At 47.5% G+C, this 19,398-nt stretch overlaps 2 protein-coding genes across 2 annotated transcripts in view; one reads left to right on the top strand and one right to left on the bottom strand.

The window, feature by feature from the left end:
- Window positions 1-12,432, bottom strand: part of LOC142471308 (uncharacterized) — a 57,254-nt gene extending 44,822 nt beyond the window's left edge. Inside the window, exon 1 of the mRNA XM_075578142.1 lies at window positions 12,313-12,432. The gene's annotated coding sequence lies outside the window, so the exon portion shown is untranslated. The remainder of the gene's footprint in view (window positions 1-12,312) is intronic.
- A 58-nt stretch (window positions 12,433-12,490) lies between these two features.
- LOC142471284 (uncharacterized) overlaps window positions 12,491-19,398 on the top strand; it is an 85,589-nt gene continuing 78,681 nt past the window's right edge. The window contains exons 1-2 of the mRNA XM_075578116.1: window positions 12,491-12,600; window positions 15,727-15,825. Of these exons, the coding sequence (XP_075434231.1) occupies window positions 15,748-15,825 (78 nt within the window). The 5' untranslated portion in view covers window positions 12,491-12,600; window positions 15,727-15,747. The remainder of the gene's footprint in view (window positions 12,601-15,726; window positions 15,826-19,398) is intronic.

The following is a 19,398-nucleotide window of genomic DNA, read 5'->3' as shown; positions in this document are numbered from 1 at the left end:
CAGCATATTCCTCTGGAAGCGCCATCATGGTCTGCTTAGCCAAGCCGGAGAGCAAGGGGTCCAAACGTGCGACCCGGTGCTGGGGAAGCACTTTGTACCGCCGGCACTGTGTTTCAAAGTTCTTTAAGAAACTGTCGATCTGATCAATACCTTCCCCGAACTTGGTTAGGCTGTGATGGTCCAGTTTGAGAGCATCTCTGTCGTGGTGGGCAGGGCGGCAATAAGCGGGTCTGTTCACTGCCATAGTGATAAACTGCAGCCGCTCCTCCGGTGTCCCTCTGTCACCCTACGCAGTAATCAGTGCCAGCATTTCAGGGGTGAACGAACTGGTAGCCGCAGCAACCAGTACCCCTCCTGCTGCACTGCTCCCGGGAGGTGCTCCTGCTCCCTCCCGAGGATTCTGCCGCCCGGCGCTGGGTCTCTTCCGTGCTCGCCGGGCGGTTGCACAATGGCGAGCTGAGCCGTTCCCTGGGGCTCCACAAGCTGAGCTTCGTGTGCCCTGATCACCTCCACTATCTGCTCGATATCTTGGCCCTCCATGGCCAGTCCATATTATCGGCACTTTTCCCGTAGCTGAGTGCGGGTCCGGATAGTAGATGAGCCGGCACCCTCGCTCATGGTTCAAGGCTGATAGATGTCCAGTCGGAACAGTGAGGTGGTGTTACAACTTGTGTTATATGTTGCACAACTGTATGTTCAATATCTTTAGTCTTAGGAACTCGCAATTCACCTCGAGTTCCCACTGTATTACAGCATCCGGCAGTAAACTGTAATACAGGTTCAGTTCAATCCAGCCGCTAACACCAGTTTATTATAAGCTTATCATGGTAACTTATGGCAAGATATAATATACACCAAATAACTGGGTTGAACTGAACACAGCTTAGATATAATAAAGTATATTTATTCCTTAGATAGGTGAACACAGCAGATAGTACAAATAACAGACAAGAAGGTAACACTTACTTAGGGGGGTTGGAATGAAGAAGTAATCAAGTAGCAATTCTCCAGCAATCAGGCATCAATCAGCTGGTATAAAGAAGACAAAGACTATAAGGCTGTCATCAGTTTATATATCTTTTCAGCCCTATCCTTACTATTGAGTGCAGGCCATTGGAGAAAAATTACGTGCACCCAATCTCTAACGTGGGAACATTAATAACCCATGCCCCCCAGCTAGATGGCACATGTGTACTGGGACCCTGGTGGTCTCATTTCTGTAGCCCCACACCCAAGTCAGGGGTGCCGGCCAGTCTACCAGATGGGATATCTGGTCAGGATACTCTTTGTTTGTAGGTGTGAGTTATAGCACTTACAAACCACTCAAGCCCTGCACTTCTCCGCCATAATGTATACAGCTAGGGAAGCTGAGCCTTTGATCAGGGGGTCTGTTTTCAGACAAGAGGTCGCCCCTCTGATCATTTACATTCCACAGATGGCAGGAATCTTTGCGGGCTTTTATCCCCGCTTTGAAACCCAGTACAGTTTTTAATATAAAGACATATTAAAATAACCGGTTCTGTTGGGCCCAGCGGGTTGAAACAGGACAGTTTTTCCTGCCGGAACTGACTCTCCATGGTGGCCAAGTTTCAGCCCGCTGCGACCTTCCAGACCGGAGATACGCAAACACCGTTTAAACCTTGTAATTCTTTATCACAGGATTCTCTGCTTTAAAATAAATCTGTTTTTCACTCTTTTCCCATTTACATCAACGGGCTCCGCCGCCATAGACTTTCAATGGGGCAACTCCGCCTTTGGCGTCTATGGGACTTCTCCGCCATAGACATTCAATGGGGAACCGCCGCCATTGATCTTTATAGTTGCCCACACTCCGTCTGGTTGGTCGGAGAGGGTTGGAAATGGTCATGCATTCCTGCCGGCACTGTGGCTTCATGCGACCCAAATCCCAGCCCTCTGGTCCTCCCAGAACCGGAGATATGGGCTTCCACTTTTCATGTTTTCGGACTTAGCCGTTTTCTCGCGCTGCTCTTCTCTCCGCCATTGAAGTCAATGGCGCGACCCGTTTGGCTAGCACGACCCTTTCTGGGGGTCCTGGATTCTTGGACCCGGTGTTTGTCAAGTGTGGGGAGGCCTAGGGGCAAAAAGAATTTTATTACTGGATGCCCTAGAACCTAAGATTCCCATGCCACTTGTCGTTGACCTTGACCTAATAGTGATACAAGCTCTTTTTCAGACATAGTATCCGCTTTGGAGTTTGGATGGCTGCCAATTCGTTCCTGGAAGACGGCGTTGAGCAATCCCCATTGAAGTCAATGGGCCCATTGACTTACAATGGGAAACCGCCGCTCCTCCTCTCGGACGCCACCTGCTGGTCTTCGAGGGAAACAGGTCCAAAACCGCTAGATCTGCCATTGAAATTAATGGAGCTGCAATGGCGACCTATGGGACTCTTCAAAATGGTGCCTGAAAAGGCGGGAACATGGAACAAAGGGATATAATCACTTCCTCACTATTAACCCTTGTCCTCCCTGATGGATCCCAGTGTGTGTGTGGTGCAGACAGTGTCATGGTGATCATACATTTTAACAGGGGAGCACACATTTTCATGTTGAAGCAAGGTAAAAACCACATCCCTAGACCGCAGTCCAGTTAACCCCTTGCCCCCCTGGTGAGGTCAGGGGGTGGCCATATGGGGTGTAACCCCTTTAATACCGGGCCAATCCCCCTCTCCCTCTACAACGCAGCACACCAAACCCCAGTGAAAGGAAACGCAACTAAGAGACCAAAGTTATGCACACCATGTACCACTATAAATACCCCTAGGTATTACCATTAACCCATAAGAGCATAAATGCCAACATTAATAACATAAATGTATTCCTTTTTTTATTAAAAAGGAAAACAAGTGAACATAGTACAATAAATAGAACTCATAATACAAAACATACTAAACTACCAATCATAAGTGTCACTGAAATTAAACTAATCATTTCTACTAGTCGTCCCTAATCCATATTGGAACTTCATAGCAATCAAATACCGACGATGACGGAGGTAGATATGCGCAAAATACACAACAGCAACAACTTGGTCAACGCCTGTCAAGGAAACATTTTAAGTTTAGCTGTTCGTTGAGTCCACCTCCATTTGACGTCCTCAAAAAATATATCCAATATGCTTCCCTTCTTAATAGGGCTGTCTCTACATATAGGGCCCCCTGTAATGGTGGTACAATTTATATTCCCATTACCCTCAACGCCGATATGGGATGTTTGTGTTGAACACAAGGTTGTACAAGTACTGTGGGTTCTGTACCCTTCTTAACGCTTTTATGCTCTATAAAGCGTTGTTTAAGCATTCTTGTCATTTTGCCGACATATAGTAATCCACATGGGCACTTAATAAAATATACTACATGTGTTGATCTATATGTGATCCTTTGTTTTATTTTTACATCCCCACCAGTACAAGAATGGCAAAAAAACATCCCCAATACAGAGACTAGTGCATATCGAGCAACTACAGCATCTAAAATGGACAGGCTTGCCATGACACAAAAAGTGTGTATTTTGGTAAAAAATGTTGTGATCAGATTTAATTAGTTTATCTGAAAGATTTCTCCTCCTCCTATAAGCTAGCATGTGGGGTTCCTTACAAATATCACCCAAAATTTGGTTATGCTGTAAAATATGGCAGTGTTTATTAAGAGCTGACCTTAAAATATTGCTCGCTCTACTGTATGTGGCAGGGAATATAATTCTTTCAGAAGAAGTTTTCTTTTGTACAATGGGTGGAACCTCCTGTGTGAGGGCCTCATCAAGAGATGATTATGTCTAGCACCTGGCGAAAAACCTTTCCTTTAAATGTGATATCGCAGGGCTTAACCGTTCTGGTCTGCCTATGATCCTAGAGATTCTAACTTCTTGTGAGTATGGGAGTGCCTTGACTAGGTCCGGTGAGTGATAGCTATCAGCCCTCAGTATGGCATTCCTATCAGTGGGCATCCTATACACATTTGTATGTAATACCCCATGTTCCTGACTCACTAAAACATCTAAAAATGAAATCTCTTTAGGACTCCAATTGTTGATAAAGTGTACCGGAGTATCAAATTGATTAAGGTAATCAAAGAACACTGCCAACTGCTCTTCTGTGCCCTTCCATAGAATGAAAATGTCATCTATGTACCAATAATAACAAAGTATATGTGCATAATTGTCATGATGGACTGACCTTATCAACAATTTTATATTTTGGTGATCTCGATTGAGCACACAAGTTGAGCAAAATAAACTGACATTTATTTCATTACTAGACAGACACGCGACAACCTTAGAATATACTTGACAAAACACTTACTGAGGGAGGGAACGGGATAAGATGTCCAGAGACGAAACAAAGAACCAGAATAATGTATTTTAAAGTGCAGTCCTTTTGCAAGGGGCGCAAATTGCCAGCCCAATATGTCCTTGAATAGTGCAAAGTTCGTTAGGATCCGGTGGGGTTCGTTGGATAACCCCCAGCACTAACAAAATCCTGAAGCAGAGTTCTGTCCTCGGTTCCGATTAAATTAACTCGTTGCGTTCCAGGGTCGTTGCTGCTGCTCTTATTCACTCTTAGAAGCAAGGTGGAAATTCAATCACATGGTAAAAGAAAAGACAACGGGGATAGCTCGGGGTTGCATGTATATAGGGTCGGAGATCATATCTCCAACATACCCACCCTATCCCCTTTGTGGGAATTTCCCACTCGCCAATCCCCAACTTGCCCACAGTTCGCAGAGTGGGCACTACAGGGATTTCCGGTTGGTACAGCACCTGTGCTAACCTGACACCTTGGCTGCTTAATATATGTGTACTCCCCTTTTCCCTGGCATCTCCCAGGCTAGGAGCTGGTCTCAAGGTGTGAACTAGCCCAGATGACTAACAGGATCTCCTATTCAGCGAGCATCCCGGCTAATTCACACCTTGTGGCTCTGGGGGCTTTCATTTGTAACACACCCCTAGACTCATAGGCACTGCCTCAATAGGAGGTCTCTGAAGTCTGCATAAGAAAGTGCCCCCAGCTCATGGGTGTTAAAACATTTGGTCACTGGATACATTACAAAGGCAAGTAGAAAAAAATGTATCGTGCCTGTACTTTTAAAACTGCAGCCAGAAAGGCACTTTATTAAAAATATATATTTTACTTATCCTAAAGTTATACTTTTAATATGTGTGTGCTTGGGGTGTTACTCTGGGGCTGCACACCAAATTTCAGGGTGCTAGCCCATTCCGTTCCCGAGTTAGGGCATCTCCTGTGCCGGCAATGCTGGGCTATGGGCTTCTCACGTCAATTGACTTGCGTTTAACCGAGTTCCCACGTCGGTTAACCAAGTTCCCACGTCAATTGCCTGCCGCCTTTCAAGTTACGCTACTAACCGGGACTGGATACATTATAACTAGTACCCACTTGAGACTGAAACCGCAACCCTTTGATTCAATTGACTTCGCGGTTGCGAGTTCAAGCCTCAGTAATGGATACCTATGTTACTCGACGGAACAAAGAGACTGCGCCACGCTTCTCCAATTAGCTTGCGGCTTGGCTCGCGAAGCGGCATCTTGTGTCCAAAATCCAGTAATGCAGGTATACAATGCAATACATTACCGCAGGCCTATACAATCCTGCAAAACGGGACAATAAGGTACAGAGGGGAAAATAGTACATGTGTGATGCATATAAAATTAACTCCTGCATCCCCAATACGAAGTAGGGTTAACCAGCCAAGCACACTACCTTTATTAATGCGCCGATTAACCCCATTTTCGTTACAATAATGCTCAGATGCATAAATATACTTGCTCTCAAAATCTGCCATAAAAAGGTTTGTGTAGGCCGAAGCCACATTGCTGCCCATGGCAGTTCCCTTGGTTTATAAGTACTGTAATAACGTTGTTCAAACGTAAAATATTTTTTGTATAAGATGAAATGTAACAATAACATTATACACTCCGTAGGGATAGTTTAAACAATGTGAAGTCAGTGCTGCCTTAACCACCTCAAGCCCTGCATCATGTGGTATTATTGTATACAGGCTGCTTACATCAATAGTGACCATGATAAGATTTGTATTGGTCTTAGGGATGGCTCTTAATTTCATCAGAAAATCTGAGGTGTTCTTAAGATAGGAAGGCAAAGTCACCACTACTGGTTGTAAGATTTTATCAACATAAATAGCTAGTCACCGATTCAAAGAGTATATGGCAGCAATAATTGGTCTACCCGGGGGTTTAATCATACGCTTGTGAATTTTTGGTAACGTATACAGTACCGACACACTTTATTCGAGTGTGGCCGGTACCGCAAGCCGGGAGATTTCCCGGCTTGCTAGTGGCCGCCCCTCGGCGTGCCGCGCGTCATAGACGCGCGGTCACGCGTCTTCGGGAGCGTGCGCCCCCTGCACGCGCGTCCAGGGGCTCCCCGAGGGAGCCCTGGTGTCCCGCGATCGCGGGACAGCGGCAGGGGGTTCCGGGGGACCCGGCGGACCCGGCAGCGGTAGGGAGAGCGCCCCGATCGGAGGGCGCTCTTCCGCTGCTTCGGCGCGCGCCCGTCACTCTCGGGCGCGCGCCAGGCTACTGCTGCGGCCAAGAACGGGCAAATGCTCTAATAAACTTGGCCGCAGCAGTAGTACACAGGGCATGTTCCATATAGAGGAATTCTACTTCTTTCTCCGTCAACCACCGGTTACCAAGACCCATATCTAGAATCCCCTTGATTTCACGTGCATAATCATGTGTGGGATCCCTAGTAAGTACCAAGTGACTATCGCTGTCAGAATGTTGGCGAATAGCTTCCTCTCTGTAGTCAACATAATCCTGGACTACAAGTGCTCCCCCCTTGTCTACCCGTTTCACAATAATGTTTTTATTTTCAGTTAGTGCCAGGGGGAGGGGCGGGGGGGCCCAGCACAGAGGCCTGCGGTCTTCCCCCAGGCATTTAAATAAAATGCCGGGGGATCGCGTGAGGCCCATGCAACTGTTTACTTAGCGGGATTCAGCCGTCTGTGTTGCGCCGCCATGGCAACGCAGCGTCAATAGACGCCGCGGCACCATGTGACCTGACGTCACACGCCCATGCAGCGTCATCTGACGCGGATGAAGTTAGGCAGTGGGGCGCGAGAGCCGGGGGCAGAGACAGGGGGCCGCAGTACAAAAAGTTTGCGCTCCCCTGCCTTAAAGGGCAGCTTTCTCATTAAGACTCATGTTGTATGCCCCTTTCGTAAAGCGTCTAATATATTTTGTCATATCTGCTTTTACCAAGCGAATATATGTACTTACAGATTGTTTTTTAATGGGTGCTATTAAGGTGGACTTCAACTTACACACCCTTTTTGTATTCTCTGTATCAGGTCCGTCTGCAGTTGGTATTGGTTGCGCCACCTCCGTCGCTCTCGAAGAGAAAAAAGATTTAATATTCATATTGTGCTCAAATTTAAAAAAATCCACTTCTACATTAAAACTATCGTGGTTGACATTAGGTACATAAGAAGGTCCCTTGGATAAGACCGACATTTCCAAGTCAGATAGTTCATGATGGGATAAATTGATCACTAGGGAGTTCATACTCCAGTTCTGGTTTGTGAGCGTAGTGTTGGATGATCCCTTGTTTGGCTTTTTTACTGTTGTTTTTTAATAAAGTTAATACTGTACGTCTGAACTCTGTTTTCAAGCATCTTTGTGACTTTCTACTAGCACACGGAGGAAAAACTTTGCTTTACCTTGGGGATTGAAAGAAAAGATACCATTCCACGTGTGAGCTCACACGTGGCCGTGTGAGTATTGTAATTTTATATCCCTTTATTCACCAACCCTCATCTCCTTTATTTTAAACAGGAGTGCCCCTTATTTTTACATCAGTCCTATGCGGAGAGGATAGAGATACCACCCTCAAGATCGCACTCACATCTGCCTGTGTGAGTGTTTGCAGCATTCTTTTTGCTTTTGAGATATTCCCTTTACTATTTTTAAACAACCATTGATCCTTATATCTGTATTGTCCCTAAACATTTTGTGTCGTCCATTTATTTGGAGGGGAACTTCGCATTTGACGTTTGTCGGACATCGAAGAAATGATCAAGATCCGAAGAAACGAAACTTCGCACCAAGAGAATCCAGAAGAAAAGAAACCTTGTTGTGACAGCATTTACACAAGGCCGTGTAAGTGTTTATGTTATTACACACTTCATTGTCCCTACGTTTTTTGGCCCGGGAGCTTATGCTCCCGAGCAGAATAATTTTTTTACTATTTTGTATACCTCAACCTGTGCTTCCCCTTTTTCTCTTCTGTTTTTGGCTTCTTCCCCCACCTGAATATTTTGGACCTACTGTAGCTGGGCGTTGTCCTAAAAAAGGAGCCGGGCTGGGTTCCCTCACTCGTTCTGCTGAGGAGTGGCCATCAGAGTCACTTGTAACTAGGTCCCTCAGAGGTGGTTGTTTGCATCCTCTAGGCTTTTGTCTCATCTTGACCCCTGGTTTCTGCCAAAGATAAATACGCCTGTCCTTGTAGTCACCAACCACTTTCGTGAACTTTTGTTTCTTGAAACGTAGCAGGTCACTCTTAAATTTCTCCAACCGTGTCTTTAATTCTTACAATGAGTTGATTGTATCTGCACCCAAGTTCAAATGTTCTAATAGAATCTCGACCATAAGAATATCCAGTCTTGTCTCTTTAAGCAATCCTCCAACTTCGACAACAAGGATAATTAGGTCCAACAATGCTCTATTTAAAACCTGGCACCATTTGTCACAAAATGCAGGGTTGTCAGAACCTATGGTCGGTCTGTTGTTGATTCTAAATCCTCGAGGTACCAGCCTCTGACGATAGTATTCAGACATTGTGTTTCCATGTGAGTGCAACTCAATCTCATGCTTCTTAAGGCGTTCCAACTCACGTAAATGATCTATCGGTCTGTTTGGTCCAAATGCTTCCTCCGTGGTTGATTTGAACTTAATCTCTTGTTCCATAAATGAGCTAAGTATCTGCCTTCTGCATAACACCAACTTTCCATAACACCTGAACGTTTGCCTTATACCGTAAATGAGAATAGTATCTCCAGATCCACTTCTGTCAAAAAAAACAAACAACAGGGTTCTAAATCAAGGCAAAGAGTGGCTCCTCACTCAATTCCCACCACTGGGGATACTGCCAATATTAGGAATGAAGTGAGATAAATCCAAATAAGAGAAAATATCACAGTGCACAAACACTGTGAAAAATAAAGCATATACTGCTGCTGGTGCTCAAAAAGTATAGGACATTTCAGAGTTAATCCAAAGAGGTTTTTCTGGCACACATCTCACTTCCACACAATAAATCAAATGCCGGTGCCCACGGTATCTGGGATTGTCCTGATCTGATGCAGCGCCGCATGCATGCGCCGGGTACACAGTGGCGTGAACCGCGTGATGTGCATGCATGGACCTCCGTCGCGTCACGGTGGGACCAGATTTTGCGCCATTACTCAGCAGAAGCACATCCTGGAGGGTAAATTATTGGGTATAAATATATGCTGTTCCCTATACCCACCAGTCCTCACCTTGGCAAAGAGTGCGTTGCACTCGAAATGTTGGTTTCTAAGCTGAATTAAAATTTTCATTTGCTAAATCCGTGTGCCTGGATCCTCCTTTATTCTTAATCTCAGTGTTACACAGTAACCATCACACACGGGATACATTACATCGCAGGTTTTTTCTCAGTGTCAAAACAGTAACTATCACCTCACCCCCCCTCCCTTCCCTGCCATTCAACAACACACACACACACACTGGTGAAAGTAGCGACGCGCATGACAAAAGTCGGTGGGGAGGTATGCTATTTATAAATGATCTGACCGTTACGCTATTTTTTCTAATTTCCACAACAAGTACGCACCAATTTGCACCATTTCATATTCTATTTCATAAAACAAATTCTGGAGTGGGGAAGGAGCGTCCTCCCCAGAATGTTTTTACTAAATAGAATATGAAATGGTGCAAATTGGTGCGTATTTGTAGTGGAAATTAGAAAAAATGGCTTAACGGTTAGATCATTTATTAATAACAGACCCGCAGTCACACAGGCCTATGGCAAGCAATACTGATCTTAATGCTCCTCTCACCCTCCCCCCCCCACTGCGATTCTCACCACCACCCCCCTGTCATTGTCACTCCCATCCCAGTCACTCACCCCCACCTCTCTGGCCTTCTCACGCCCACCCCCTTCCTGTCATTCTATTCCCCACACCCCCTCCCTGTCAGTCACACCCACCCCCCTTACTGTCAATCGCCCCCAACACGTCACTTTCACTCCGTCACTCACCTCCACCCCGTCTCTCCCACTCCCCCTCCCCGTCACTCATCCCCACACTCTTCACTCTCACTCCTCGTCCCTGTCATTCTAACACCCACACCCCTCCTCCTCCCCCCTGTCATTCTCAACCCATCATCATTCACACCCCCATCCCCCACCTGTGATATGCTAACCCCCCCCCCATCACTGTCCTTCTCACCCCCTCGCTGTCACTCACTTCTTGTCATTGTCATTCTACACCAACACTCCCTTTCTGTTATTCACCCCCAACCCCCTCCCCCCTCCGTCACTCACCCCAACACCCCCTTCTGTTATTGTTACCCCCACTCTCCTCCTCCCTGTGATTCTCCACACCCACCCCATCATTTTTACCCTCACCCCCGCCATTCTAACTCCCTCACCCAGTCATTCTAACATTCTCACGCCCACCCTCCCGGTCATTATCACCACTACCACCCCAGTCATTCTCACCCCTTCCCTCCCCCATCATTCTCACCGCCACTCCCCCTCCCCCATCATTCTCACCGCCACTCCCCCTCCCCCATCATTCTCACCGCCACTCCCCCTCCCCATAATTCTCCCCCCTCTCCATTGTCATTATAACCCCTTCCCTCCATCATTCTCACACCCCCGTCACGCTCTCCCGACTTCCCCGCCTCCCATCTTCTATGGTCATTATAACCAAATACTCCTTGACATTTTAACCCTCACCCCATCCCTGTCATTCACATCCCCACCCTCCCTGTCATATCTCTCAGCTCCACCCTCACCCCGCCATTCTCTCCTTAACCCCACCATTCTCACCTCCACGTCGTTCTCACCCCCACCACCCACGTCAATCTCACCCCCACCACCCACGTCAATCTCACCCCCACCACCCACCCCTTTCATTTTCAGCTCCCACCCTTTTCATTCTCACTTCCCCTCCCTGTCATTCTCATCCCTACTCTCTCTCCTGTCATTCCCACTCCCCTTGTCACTCATCCCCAACCCTCCCTCCTCATTCTCAACCCCCTTCAGTGTCACTCAACCCCTCCCTGTAATTCTCACCGCCACCCTCCCCCGTTATTCTCACCGCCACCCTCCCCCATCATTTTCACCGCCACCTTCCCCCGTCATTCTCACCCCAAACCCCCTCCCCTGTCATTCTCACTCCAAATCCCCTTCCATCATTCTTACCCCAAACACCCCCTCCCTGACATTCTCCCCCACATGTCACTCACCCTCCACCCTTGTCATTCCCGCAGCCACCTCCCCTGTCATTCCCGCAGCCACCCCACCCCACCGTCAACCCAAACCCCCTCCCCCGTCATTCTCACCCCAAACCCCCTCCCCCGTCATTCTCACCCCAAACCCCCTCCCCCGTCATTCTCACCCCAAACCCCCTCCCCCGTCATTCTCACCCCAAACCCCCTCCCCCGTCATTCTCACCCCAAATCCCCTTCCATCATTCTCACCCCAAATCCCCTTCCATCATTCTCACCCCAAACACCCCCTCCCTGACATTCCCCCCCACATGTCACTCACCCTCCACCCTTGTCATTCCCGCAGCCACCCCACCGTAACCCCAAACCCCCTCCCCGTCATTCTCACCCCAAACCCCCCTCCATCATTCTCACCCCAAACACCCCTCCCTGACATTCTCCCCCCAAACACCCCTCCCTGACATTCTCCCCCACATGTCACTCACCCCCAGCTCCCCTGTCCTTCTCACCCCCAGCTCCCCTGTCCTTCTCACCCCCAGCTCCCCTGTCCTTCTCACCCCCAGCTCCCCTGTCCTTCTCACCCCCAGCTCCCCCGTCCTTCTCACCCCCAGCTCCCCCATCACTCACACCTACCTCCCCTATCACTCACACCTACCTCCACTATAATTCCCGCACCCACCCCCCCTGTCATTCATCCACCACCCCCTGTCATTCTCACGCTCATCCACCACATTAAATAAACGCTGCAGTACTGTGTGGAAAAGACACAAGAAATAATAGTGTGTTAGAATATATATAAAGCGCTATGATCACTTCCTACCTGCAGCAGTACTTTGCGCAGACACACTGAACCTCTACAGTGACTGGCTGTTTTCGGTCATGTGATCTGTCTCCTTCTCAGCCGGCGTTTCTGGGAGTTGTAGTTCTGTGTCCTATTACTCAGCACGGAACTCTGGGAGTTGTACTCCTACTGCTTATTCAGTCTTTTAACGGCTAAAACAGAAGGACCACAAATCCCAGAGTCCCTCGAGATCATGACGTCAATCAAAGGTCAACCAATCGAAGCACAGAGTGCCTCCCATCCCCCACATGCTGCAGCTGCCCCCAGGTAGGCGGCGATGCTGTGTTTCTTGTTTGTATGTAACATAGTTACACTTATATAATGCAACGGCTGCTGCTGATATTTAAATGAATGATTTATTGTACTGTATGTTTAATCTGTATTGGACACAGAGGACACACAGTCCCTCATATCTGTCCCTCCCACTGCAGGGTGACACAGAAATTCTGTCCTTGTCTTTGACTGCAGGATGATATATATCCCTCATCTTTGTAAGGATGAGGTGAAAGAAAACGATATATATATATATATATATATATATATATATATATATATATATACACACACACACACACACACACACACACACACACACACACACACACACACATACAGTACATATACGCGTGTGTATATATCAGGCCTGCACAACACGCGGCCCGACCGCACTCACTGTGTGGCCCGCGGCGGCTTTCCCCCTCTTCCTTCCTCCCGAGTCCGCTCTCCCCTCCGCCTACGCCAGGCCTGCACAACACGCGGCCCGCAGACCGCATGCACTCACTGTGCGGCCCGCGGCGGCTTTCCCCCTCCTACTTCCTCCCGAATCCGCTCCCGCTCTGCCTCCCCCGCCAGAGTCCGCTCTCCCCCCCCCCCCACCCAAGTCCTGTCTCCCTTCCGCCTCCGGAGTCCGCCTCCCCCCCCCCTCCCCGAGTCCGCCTCCCCCCCCCCTCCCCGAGTCCGCCTCCCCCCCCTCCCCGAGTCCGCCTCCCCCCCCTCCCCGAGTCCGCCTCCCCCCCCCCTCCCCGAGTCCGCCTCCCCCCCTCCCCGAGTCCGCCTCCCCCCTCCCCGAGTCCGCCTCCCCCCCCCTCCCCGAGTCCGCCTCCCCCCTCCCCGAGTCCGCTCCCCCCCGAGTCCGCCTCCCCACCCCCGAGTCCGCTCTTAGGACTGCAGGGTAGGAGCGCGCTCTAGCAGGCACGGAACATTCCTGCAGTCCTGCCTGCTCTACTGCCGCGAGATTATGTGAGGTACGGGGGGGGTTATTTGAGGTACAGGGGGGCTTGATGTGTGGTGCAGGGGGGGGTTGATGTGAGGTGCTGGGGGGTTGATGTGAGGTGCAGGGGGGGTTGATGTGAGGTGCAGGGGGGGTTGATGTGAGGTGCGGGGGGGTTGGTGTGAGGTGCGGGGGGGTTGATGTGAGGTGTGGGGGGGTTGATGTGAGGTGCAGGGGGGGTTGATGTGAGGTGCGGGGGGTTGATGTGAGGTGCTTGGGGGTTAATGTGAGGTTTAGGGGGGGTTGATGTGAGGTGCAGGGGGTGTTGATGTGAGGTGCAGGGGGTGTTGATGTGAGGTGCAGGGGGTTGATGTGAGGTGCATGGGGGGGAGGTATGTGTGTGGTGTGCAGGGGGGTATTGTGTGTTGTTTGTGGAGGGGGAGAGATGGGGGTATGAGGGGGAGAGATGGGGGTATGAGAGATAGATGGGGAGTATCGCAAATGTTGATGATGAGGGGTGCTGGGGGAGATATATGAAGCTGATGAGGGGTGCTGGGGGAGATATGATGATGGGTGCTGGGAGAGATTGATGATGAGGGATGCTGGGGGAGATATATGAAGATGATGAGGGGTGCTGGAGGAGAGATGATGATGATGTTGATGATTTTACCCATACGGCCCAAATCTGTTTTCCTTGGAGCAGTTCGGCCCTTCTCACTTAACGAGTTGTGCAGGCCTGGTATATATATACACACACACACATATATATACGTACATACATGCATTAACTAACAGTATAACAGTAGATGTCCACAAACACGTCCACAAGGACCAGAGCCCATTCATTGAGTTTCTGACTAACTCAACTTGGATTGTAAGCTTTTCGGCCCAGCGACTCCTTTTCCTCATGTCTATTTTTATGTATGAAGCGCTTATTCCTATTATGTCACGTGTATTACTGCTGTAAAGCGCTACATACATGGATGGCGTTAAAGTATATAAATAAAGATATACAGTACATACATAGATACATAATGAATAAGATGACCAATGACTCAGATGACTCCTTGTAAAACAAATATAATCACTGCGCTTCTCCGTATAAGGAGCATGCAGCTAGTGAAGGAATTGGCCATACAAATGTGCAAAACAAAAAGTGAATCCCTGCGCTTCTCCCTTAGGGATAGCAATCAATTGGGAATATATATATTTATATATATATGTATGGTGTAAATACCTATAAGAAAAAAGGAGACTTTTGGTATACATCCTTTGATCAAATAATGCCAAGCCTGCTAACCACGTCAAGGTAAGTCTCAATAGCAGGTCCCTACGCTAAATGCATACTAGTGTTGTGAAATATGCCCAGAATGGGTTAAAATATCAAAGCATATGCTTATATAACCTAGTGCAATTAAAAACTGGTATTTACCAGAACAGAAACTCACATGTCTGCAAGTGAAGTGAAATAATAGGACCTTGCTTTGGGATTATATACCTAGAAGGGGAGGGGCTGGCCTGCCACAAACTGCTCAATAAGCAGTTGCAGGGGATTGGCTAAATATATTAAATTACACCATAGTAGTGTTGCCCTCTAGGAGCGTGCTGCTAAGGATTAAAATCGGGCCAACAAATAATGTAAAACAAATATAATCACGGCGCTTCTCCGTATAAGGAGCATGCAGCTAGTGAAAGAATTGGCCAAACGTACAAAACAAAAAGTGAATCCCTGAACTTCTCCCTTAGGAGAATCCCCTACAACTGCTTATTGAGCAGTTTGTGGCAGGCCAGCCCCTCCCCTTCTAGGTATATAATCCCAAAGCAAGGTCCCATTATTTCACTTCACTTGCAGACATGTGAGTTTCTGTTCTGGTAAATACCAGTTTTTAACTGCACTAGGTTATATAAGCATATGCTTTGATATTTTAACCCATTCTGGGCTTATTTCACAACACAAGTATGCATTTAGCGTAGGGACCTGCTATTGAGACTTACCTTGACGTGGTTAGCAGGCTTGGCATTATCAGATGACTCCTTCACATCTGGTCCTTCGACTAGATGGTAACACAGACTGATACCCATAGTCCTTTTCTTCTGTTCCTCACAATGACACAGACACGAAAGACCCTCCTCCCCTCACATCTGTACTTCTCACACCTTTCCCATTCTCTTAAATCCTGGAGTATCTGACTAACTCACTGAAGATGGAGAAGGATAAGAATAAGATGACAGAGAGGATCCTGAATCATACTTTGCAGATCATCTACTTACTGACTGGAGAGGTGAGTGCTACTAATTGCCATCGTTGTTGTAAGACTCTCCTTCCAAATTCGATAAAGGGAAATCATCACCGTTCCAGGACTCTCAGCACGGGACCATGATAAGAAGATATTACACACATGCGCATACCCGTTTCAGCATTGGCAAACGCCAACATCTAGGCATGGTAAAATGATTTGCAGAGGTAGTTTATATACACGTCACCAATTCATTTATGGAATCTATGATGTTACGAGGCATGTACAGTATGTGAAATACTTCACAGGTTCCAAAGATACAAATAAATGCATGGATATACAAATGCTAAATAATACTATATATCCAGGTTGGCCAAAATAAGTCCTCAAGAGCCTCCAACAGGCCACATTTTAAGGATATCCGTGCTTCAGCACATGTGGCGATTGAGCCACCTGTGCTCAAGCACGGATATCCTTAAAACCTAGCTTGTTGAGGGCTCTTGGGGTGTTTGGTTACCTCTGCTGTATATACTCACACAGCTCTTGTTTTTAAGGATCTGATTAAAAACATAACTTTCTGTACAAGGATATGCAACCAAGTATATGACAAACAATATGCATCAATGTAAAGAAAGCGAAAAATAGAAGTTTGTTTGGATGCATTGCTCTATTTTTTGTTTCCATTTGTGTCAAATAGAATTGAAAAATAAGAAGCACAATCTAAATTTAACAAAAACAGTATATATACACAACAGTGCTTCTCTGTGCTGCTCAAAAAAACAGTTTCTAGAAACTGTGTGCATGGAGTAAACGTGGAAAAATTAAGCGCAATAGAGTGCAAACAAAAATGAAGTGCAATGGTGGTAAGTGAATAAAATACTCATAGGTAGATGAATGACTTCGCACACGCCTCCTCTCTTGAAATAAATGTACGGAGAGAACATAGCATAATACAGTTTTTAATGGACATACACGCAAAAGATGGAAGAGAAAAGATGCACTCACATTGCCCCAAACCTTTAAAGCATTGAGTGCTGTAAGGGCACATTCACATCACTCTGAATCACCCGAAGTCTCCCGAAGAACTTCTCCTTTGATGCATAGCTCCTCGCCTGTAGCCTGGATCCTCCGATCCTCGTGGCTATTGGCATCAGTGTTGGCACTTCCACGTCTGCGCGCGCTGCAGTACGGTGGCTCACCGGGGATAGGACTTTTCGTTGCCGGCTACGGGATCCTCAGAAGTTCAAAAACCCTACGCGTTTCGCCTTCTCCTTGTTACGTCTTCCTCAGGGATTGTGAATTGTCTGCTCTACCATAAAATTATTTGTAGGCACGAGTGTCCAATAGAAAAAATTGGCGGAGACCACGGAACGCTGGGGAGAGTGCGTACCGCGCGTCACTGCTGAGGGGAGGAGAGTGTACCCTGAACGCGGAGACCGAAGGGGCCCCACGCGCCGCTCACGTGAACCGCTGCTGGGATGCCCTTTATGATTGCTTCTGGAACCAGACGGACAGGTGAGGGTTAAGGGGATAGAACCGCTGGAATGGCGAATCCTCACACAAGTATTAGGCCCGGGCCATAGAGGTGTGGGGAGAGCGGAGGCGTGCTAACGCTGAGGCTCGCCTGCTTCAGTCAGCGCGATTGCACGGACTTGCAGGCGAGCCAGTGTGCGCGAGGGGAGCCGGGGGGAGGTGGTTGGAGGCAGGGCAGTGACGTCGCTGGGCCAATCGCCTGCGACGCACTGACGTCAATGTCACGGCGCCGACGTCACGGCGCCGTGACGTTGATGCTGCTGTGCTGTGATTGGAGGTTTTCAGCCGACAGCGCGTTGAAAATCAGCTTGGCGCTCGGTTGAAACCTCCAACTCCTCAGCACGCCTGCGGACGCTCGCGTGAGCCCCCTTTCAAGGCATCCTCATTGAGGATGCAGGGGCTCAGCGCGGAGCGTCCGCACGCCTCAGCACGGCTGGTCCATCTATGGACGTAGCCTTAGAAACATTAAACCATGCCAGTGATAAAAAGTGGTAAATGCTAAAACCATTGGAGGGTGGCTTATATAAAAAAACATCCACACAAATGATGCAAATAATGCCCAACACTATAATCCAATCCTCATATTTGTTAATATAATTTACTAAAATTATTTAATAAAAATATAAATACTTAAAAAATGACTTTAATTGGCACCTGTTAAAAAAAGAATTCAACTATTCGATTTGAATGGAGACAAATCAATATTGCAAAATGGAGTTTCAAGGGGTAAGATGTATTACTCTAAAAACGAACTGAGTTCAAAATCAACGTTTAAACCCAATGGTTTCAGGGTTTTTAACCTATAAATCCAGAGGGTCTCTCTCCTAGACAAATCATTTTCCCTATTGAACCCTCTCCAATCTTTAGGGACAAAGTCTATGCCTTTGAAGAGTTGACCCCCCGGATTTGACTGATGATGTAATTTAAAATGCAAGGAGACGTTATGAGTTTCTAGCCCTATTCTAATATTTTGTAGATGTTCTAAAATTCTAATTTTTAGTAATCTCGTTGTGCGGCTGTGGCGATGAAAGGGTTAATCAGGCCATTAATAAAGGCATTATACCCGACTGATTAACCCTAAATCGCATTGGGAGTGAAGAGGTTACATGTATGTGCATCACACTGATGTGTTTTCCCCTACACCACCTTTCTTGTCCCCATTTTGCAGTCTATTCCCTGACTGTGGTTATAAGAATGAATACAAACTGCGCCAATTGGTTTTCAGACACAAGATGGTGCTGTGAGCGCTGGACCAAGCGCTGATTGAAAACGCGTGGCTGTGTATGGAAGGGCCGCTTTGAAGCATAGGTATCCATTTGTGAGCTCTTGACCTCGCAACCACAAGGTTAAGTGAATAAGTGGGTTGTGGTTTAAACTGAAGTGGTTCCTGTCAAAATGTATCCCTTGCCTTGTTAGCTTCTTAACTTGAAAGGGGGAAAGTATATTGTTGTGAGAACTAGGTTAACCACAGACCTCACATCATAGCCCTTTTAATTAAGTAAGCTAACTTGCGAACAGAGTGTGGGCTAGCACTCGATTTTTTGGAGTGCAGCTCAGAATAAAGAAACCATGCAGCCACATGTAAAGTTTATTCCAGTGCCACAAGCAGAACTTACTTTTATTAATAACATGTATTTTACTGTTGGTTTTAAATGTGCAAGCAGGAAAGCTTTTTCTGTAGGCCCGGGAAAAATCCTTTAGCATGCAAATATGCTAAGGGTGAATGAGCTGAGGGTATTTTCCTCTCTGTACTTCAAAGAGCCTCTGCTAAGTGGGAGCCTGAGTCTAGTGAAGTCCGGAGTTGAAAAGCCTCAGAGATCCGAAGTGGGAAACTGGCCAGGATGTTGCTGAGTGTCCGATACCGGTACTCAGCATGGGCCATTCACACTTTGTGACCAAACCCCAGACTGAGAGTCGCCAGGTAAGGGGTGGACCCCCGGTATGGTAAACCGCCTAGGTGTCAGGCTGGCACATGCGCTTTGCAATCCGGAAAGCCCTTTTTGCCCGTTCTGCAAACTCCGGGCAAATCGGGGATTGGTGGGTTAAATATTCCCACGGAGGGAATTGGGCACGCATGTTAGGGAT

Source organism: Ascaphus truei, chromosome 20 (assembly GCF_040206685.1).
Source record: "Ascaphus truei isolate aAscTru1 chromosome 20, aAscTru1.hap1, whole genome shotgun sequence".
Taxonomy (NCBI): domain Eukaryota; kingdom Metazoa; phylum Chordata; class Amphibia; order Anura; family Ascaphidae; genus Ascaphus; species Ascaphus truei.
Note: the sequence above shows the minus strand (reverse complement) of the source record. Positions and strands in the feature narration are given on the sequence as shown.